Genomic DNA, 6739 nt, shown 5'->3' on the forward strand with positions numbered 1-6739 from the left:
TTCCCCCTGTACATCCACATCCCTCTGCTTCCAGCCTCTCCCACCCCTCTTGGATCCTTATACTCGTTCTACAATAACAGTCTTTTATACGATGTTTATCCTGTGGAACTGAGTGCGTTCACTCAGCATAATGCTCTCCAGTCCCTCCCAAGTTAGGTGATAATTTACAAAGTTATTGCTCCTGCGTGCTGCATTAGTACCCCATTGTGTGAATATACGATAATTTCTCAAACCATTCGTTTGTGGTTGGACATTTGGGCTGTTTCCATGTTCTTGTGATGGTGAATAATGCTGCTATGAACATTGGTGTACATATCTCAGTTTGGGCCTCAGTTCTCATTTTCTCAGGGTATATTCCAAGTAGTGGAATATAGAATCATATGAGTCATATGGAATTTCTATGTTCAGCGTTTTGAGGAAGTGACAGGCAAATCTCTTGCTGATATTCTGAGCATTCAATTAAAATCCATCTGCAATGATATTCCGCACTTGACATTGTCTTCTAAATTTGGCTTGTTTTTCTGGCAGTTCCCTTTTGAGGTACTGCTGCAACTATTTTTTGAATTATCATCACCAAAATTTTGTTTACATGTGAATTAATGATATTATGTAATTTCCAGATTCTTTTGGATCGCCCTTCTTTGGAATGGACACAAATATAGATGTTTTCCAGTGAGTTGGTCAGGTAGCTGTCTTCTGGAGTTCTTGGCATACATGACTAACACGTTCCAGTGTTGCATATGTTGAACCATCTCAAGTGATAGTGCACTAATTTCTGGAGTCTTTTTTTGACAACGACTTCAGTGCAGCTTGGACTTCTTCCTTCATTGCCAGTTGTTCTTGATCATATGCTGCCTTTTGAAGTGATTGAACACTGACTGCTTATTTCTTCCATCTTCTTTTCATCATCCAATATTTTGTCTGTGTTTTCTGTGCCATTGAGTCAGAACTGACCCATAGCTGACCCTTCAGTGGGTTTTCAGAGTTAGTTAATCATATAGGAGGAAACTGCCCATCCATCTTCCCTTTTGCACATAGACTCCTACAGCATTGCAACTCAAAGTTTGTTTTCTTTCATTTTTTTCAGCTTGAGAAATCTTGAGCATGTTTCCCCCTTTTGTTTCCTAACTCTAAGCCTCTGCACATTTCATTATGATACTTGACTTTGGATTTTCAACCCTCTCTTTGAAGTCATCTCTTCAGTTCTTTTCATCATTCTTCCATTCTTGACATTCTCTGTATGTTCAGGAGCTAATTTCACAGTTTATTCTGTATCCATTTTGGTCTTTTCTTTCTAGTTATTTAAGATAAACCTTTACTACAAGATATCATTAATATCACATGTAAGCAAGATTCTGCTGAAAATTATCCAAAAACGACTGGAGGAACACGTCAACAGAGAACTACCAGATGTGTAGGCTGGGTTTAGAAGAGGTCATGGTACTAGGGATATTATAGCTAACATTAGATGGATCTTGGCAGAAAAGCAGAAAGTACCAGAGGAATGTCTATCTGTGCTTCATTGACTATGCAAAGGCTTTTGACTGTGTGGATCACAACAAGCTGTGGCTGACTCTGAGAAGAATGGGAATCCCAGAACATTTGATTGTGCTTATGTGAAACCTCCTATGCTTGGACCAAAAGGTAGTCATCAAAACAGCAAGGAGACACTGCATTATTCAGAATTGAGAAGGGTGTTCACCGGGGATTTGTTCTGTCCCTATACCTTTTCAGTCTGTATGCAGAATAGATCATCTGGGACGCTGGGCTGTATGAGGAGGAATGTGGTATCAGGATTGGTGGAAGAGTCATCAACAACCTGCGTTGTGCAGATGACCCAACCCTGCTTGCTGAAACTGAGGAGGACCTGGAGCGTTTGCCGCAGAAGGTCAAGGACTGCAGCCTTCAATATGGATTGAAGCTCAACATGAAGAAAACAAAGATCCTCACCACTGGGCCAATTGGCAACGTCAGTATGAATGGTGAAGAGATTGAGATAGTTAACATTTTAGTTTGCTTAGCTCCACAGTCAACACTCTTGGTATCAGCAGCCAGGAAATCAAGAGATTAATTGCATTGGGAAATCAGCTGTCAGGGACCTCTCAAGAGTACTGAAGAACAATGACATCAGGCTAGAGACTAAGGTGCTCCTGATCCGGGCTATAGTCTTCACAATTGTGAAGTGAACAGTGAGTAGGGATGATAGAGAATTGATGCCTTTGAGCTGTGGTGTTGGAGAAGATTGTTGAATATACCATGGACTGCTAGGAGAACAAACAGGTTTGTCCTGGAGAGGGTGAAGCTGGGCTGCTCCTCAGAGGCAAGGATTCTGAAGTTTCATCTGACATACTTTGGGCGTGTTGCAAGGAGAGACCAGTCCTTGGAGAGCGACATCATGTTTGGGAGAATGGAGGGAAAAGCAGGCGAGAAAGACCCTTGATGAGATAGATGGATTGATTTCAGTGATTGGGGTAGTAGGAGTAGGTGTATTGGAGACAATAAGGTTGGCTCAGGATAGAGCAGGGTTTAGCGCTTTTGTACATAGGGTTGCTGTGAGTCTCAAGGGACTCAACGGCACATAACAACAACAACCTTCATGTGTGATGCATTTCACAGCTTGTCTAGTCTTCTGGTCATTACTATTCAATGTGTCAAATATATTTTGAGATCGTTTCTAAATACATGTGGGATATTCTCAAGATCATATTTTCAATATGCGGTTGTTGTTAGATGCCATTGAGCCTAACTCCTAGCAACCCTATGAATCACAGATTTGTCCTGTCCTTTCTTGTACCATCTCACAGTCTCCAACATATGTGAGCTTGTTGCTGCAGTCACTGTGTCAATCCACCTGGTTGAAAATCTTTCTTTCTTTTCCCATCCTTTCACCATTCCAAGCATGATATCCTTCTCTAAGTATATGAGATGAAGTTTTATCAGCTTTGCCTCTAAGGAACACTCTGGCTACAACTTCTCCAAGACATACCTGCTTGTTCTCTTGGCAGTCCATGAGTTGGAGGTAGCCTAGCAGAAAAAGTCAGGTATTTGAGAAGTGGAGTCTTTAAGTTTTGCATCTCCTATAGGCCCAGCCCTGGTCAAGCAAAGGCAAGGGAGGCAGCTTCCCTTTGGTCATACCCGGCAGGGGTAGGAACAGGAACAGTGTGAAGAGTCAGGGTAATGTGAGGTCCAGCCAGTGCCCCGGCGGTACTGCTGCTATAGCAGTCAGTGCAAGGTAACTCAGACAAAATTTGTTACCAGAACTGGGGAGCTGCTGCAACAGATATATAAAATTTTGACACTGTTTTGAAGTTGGATAATGAGTAGAGTCTGGAAGAGTTTTAAGGTGTTTTATAGTAAAAGTCTTGATTGCCTTGGAGGAACTGTTAGATGACAAAGGCAATTCTGGTGAAGTCTCCAAAGGAAAGGAGGAGAATTTTAACACTAGAGACGACAAGATACAGTGGCAGAGAAACAGCAGCAATAGAGTAGGAGTCCTCTGCAAAGATGGATGGAGACTGATAAAAGATGACCTGAAGCAAGACAGAGGAGTGTCTTTGGACAGGAGGCTTCCTGGTGGAATAGAGTACATTTCAGGATTTATTTGGTAAAACTGGGTTTGTCAGGGCCAAGGAGCTAGAGAGCTGGGTGCCTTTGGGCAAAGGCTTTCTGAGCATTTACCAGTAGAGCTAAAGAGCTTTGTTCGATTTGTTCTTCTAGAGACCTTAGAGTTTAGGACACAGAGCAGCCTTAGTCTTAAAGGGCAGGGCTGTATAGCCTCTGGAGTCTCGAAGTGTGGAATCATACTTTGTGCTTCTGGAGTTCCTGAATTGTGGGGTCATAATTCCTTAGGGTTTGAAGAACTGGACCTTTGCCAGTTTGATTCCCTCTATAGTAAGTTGGGGCCTCTGTCCAAAGGTGATGGAGCAGGGCTGTCTTTCCTGCAGGAGCTGAAGAATGTGGGCCCCCCCCCCCAGGACACAGGAGGTAGGATCACTCCTCCGTTGAACTTGGAGAATGGGGCCATCTGAAGCTCAACAGAGTTGCTTGGAAGGAGAAGTAAAATCAAGGCCAATGGGGCCTCTGTCCTGAGTAAAAGAGCATGGCCGCCACCCAGAGTCTGGAGGGCTGAGCCACAGCCTAGATGGTGTCAGAGAATAGAAGATTCTTTTCAAGATTATTATTTTCAATTAACCTTGAGGATAATTGTTTGGGTAGATGTTTAACTTGATTGTACCTGTCATCCTTTGTTTCTCTTTAATTTCTTCCATTTGTAGTGGAAATATCAATGCCTATGTCACCCTTGTTCCTTGAAAGTAAATAACTTGCATTCTAGGTTCACATATCAAGAGACATTTGTTGCAGAATAGAATTTGAACTTGGAATTGATCATGAGACTTTTGAGATGATATGATGATGTAAAAGTAGTTTGCATGTGACAAGGACATCTATTTTGGGAAGCCAGAAAGGGTGGAATGTGTCCTATTCCCTAAAGTACATACATGTAAGGATGTAATGTGGAAGCTGTGAGACAATTCCCTATTATGTGATATCCCTAATAGTTATTAAAGTATTAAGGGTGGAATGTAACACTCCTTAATCCCATCTCAGGGGAGTTTCCTGAAGGAGCAGCAGTTTGAACTCTCAGCTGTTCTACAGGAGAAAAATGAGCCAATCTGTTTCTGTTAAGATTTATAACCCAGGAATCCCTTGTCTTAAAGGGTTGATATGAATAATGAAGACTGAAGAAGACTTGATGCCTTTTAATTGCCGTGTTGGAGAATATGAAATCTTTCTTGGACTTTTTAAAGAACAAACAAATCTGTCTTAAAGGGAGTACAATCTAAGCTCTTAGAGGCAGTATAGTGAAACTTCATCTCACACACTTTGCTCGTGCTGTCAGGAGGGGCCAGTCCTCAGAAAAGACATCAGACTTAGAAAAGTACAGGGACAACAAGAGAGGACGACCCTCCATGCGGTGGGTTGACACAGTGATTGCAGCAGTAGGCTTGAGCGTAGCAGAGGTGGTGAGGGTGGCACAGGATAGGGCAGGCTTTCAATCTGTTGTTTGTAGGGTCTTGAGGCCTTTTCATTGTGGGCTCAGTGGCACCTATCAACAACTAACATGATAGGGAGTCAACTTGAAGAGAGCAAGTTTGGCTGGGAATTATTTTATATCTCCTGGCACTCTGGAAGAGAAAATGAGGTCTTTAATGAACTCTGAGAGTGTCAGAGAGATTTACATTTTACTTCCCACCAGTCTTCTTCAGAGGCTGACCAAGGGCTCCAGTGATTTAGTCAGGAAGGGTGGAGGGTCAGCAGCGAAGGAGAGGAAGACCCTCAACCAGGTAGATGGACACGGTGAGTGCTGCAATGGGCTCTTATGTGTCAGGAAGTGTGAGGATGGTGCAGGACAGAACAGGGTCCAGATCTTTTGTTCATAGGATCGCTATGAGGCATACTCAACGCGACAACATCTAACAACAACAACATCATACTTTTCCTCCAGAAACCCTCAATGGAGAACAGAAGATAACGCTATGAATTACAATTTTTGAAACCTGCAACTCACTGTCTGACACCTCTTGGTTCAAGTTCTTACCTCAGGATGAGACTTGCTTGACTTTCCCAGATAAGAATATGAGTCTCTGTTTTGTTTCTTGATTGAACCTTCATGGAAAGTTCACATATGTTACAACATGTTGTGTGTCTTTATCTTTCACTTTAAGCTTGAGGAAGGCAAAATTCCTATGTCAGAATTAGGAGAATTCTTTCATCAATGCTCTTAATGCAATTTCCGCCCCTTTTTTTCCAGGTGGTGTTTCGGTCTACGTCGGCGATGGTTTACATATTTATTCAGATGAGCTGTGAAATGTGGGATTTTGATATTTATGGTACTGTTCTTGTTGTATTTATCTCTGGGGAGAACTTTCCGGTTACCCCCAAGTTGGTATCACTTAACACTAAGCTCTTGACATTCTCTAAAGATGTAGCCTAGGCCTTTACAAATCCTCACATGCTCCAGAAAATAATCTGAGTCCCATGAAATATATAGTTAAGGATTAATGGAAAAAAAAATTTTCTCAAATCTTTAATTTATGCTAATAAATTCATCTCATTTTATTCACATCCCTACACAATGAAAAGAGAACAGTAAAGCTGCTGTGAAGTGCAGGGACTGTCTCCACCTTTCTGACCCCTAGTGCATGAAGTCCACACTGATAGTTAGCAAAGCTACAGATTGAGGTTTGCTGGAAGTCACCAATTTGCTTTAGAACCACAGACCCTGTAAATGACAAATCTGAATGCCAGGGGTCTACCAGATTGTCTTCTAACAGATTTTTTTTTTAATTTATGTTGAGAATACTCATTCTTGTGAGTAAAGTCACCTTCTAAAATCCTGAAAACTTTGCAATCTTGTATTTTTCTGTTAAGTTATAGAGCTATTCACTGAGTGAGGAAAAGATCAAATTTGGATTGATAGAAAGTCTATGATCTTCTTTTAAAATAGAGCCAAATTTGTTTTCACTTTGAATACCCAATTCCTTTGCTTTATTAAAAGGAGACATTGCAAGAAAGAAACAATAATAGTCCTCCTCCTCTGCTCATTCTGTTTCTTTCTAGGAGATTTATATTTTGAGAAAGCTGTGAACGGTTTCCTTGCTGATCTCTTTACCAAATGGAAGGTATGTAATTTTCCCCCTCCTTACTAGATTTCATTGTGGAAATACTCAATGCATTT

General features: G+C 41.5%; 1 protein-coding gene across 5 annotated transcripts in view; it reads left to right on the top strand.

Annotated features, from left to right (window-relative positions):
* DEPDC5 (DEP domain containing 5) overlaps positions 1–6739 on the top strand; it is a 170875-nt gene that overhangs the window by 20858 nt on the left and 143278 nt on the right. For all 5 annotated transcript variants that reach the window (XM_006894814.1, XM_006894811.1, XM_006894812.1 and 2 more), the window contains 2 exons: positions 5813–5891; positions 6622–6683. In XM_006894814.1, the coding sequence (XP_006894876.1) occupies positions 5813–5891; positions 6622–6683 (141 nt within the window). The remainder of the gene's footprint in view (positions 1–5812; positions 5892–6621; positions 6684–6739) is intronic.

Source organism: Elephantulus edwardii, unplaced genomic scaffold, assembly GCF_000299155.1.
Source record: "Elephantulus edwardii isolate Elephantulus edwardi_28Jun2011 unplaced genomic scaffold, EleEdw1.0 scaffold00151, whole genome shotgun sequence".
NCBI classification, from domain to species: Eukaryota; Metazoa; Chordata; class Mammalia; order Macroscelidea; family Macroscelididae; genus Elephantulus; species Elephantulus edwardii.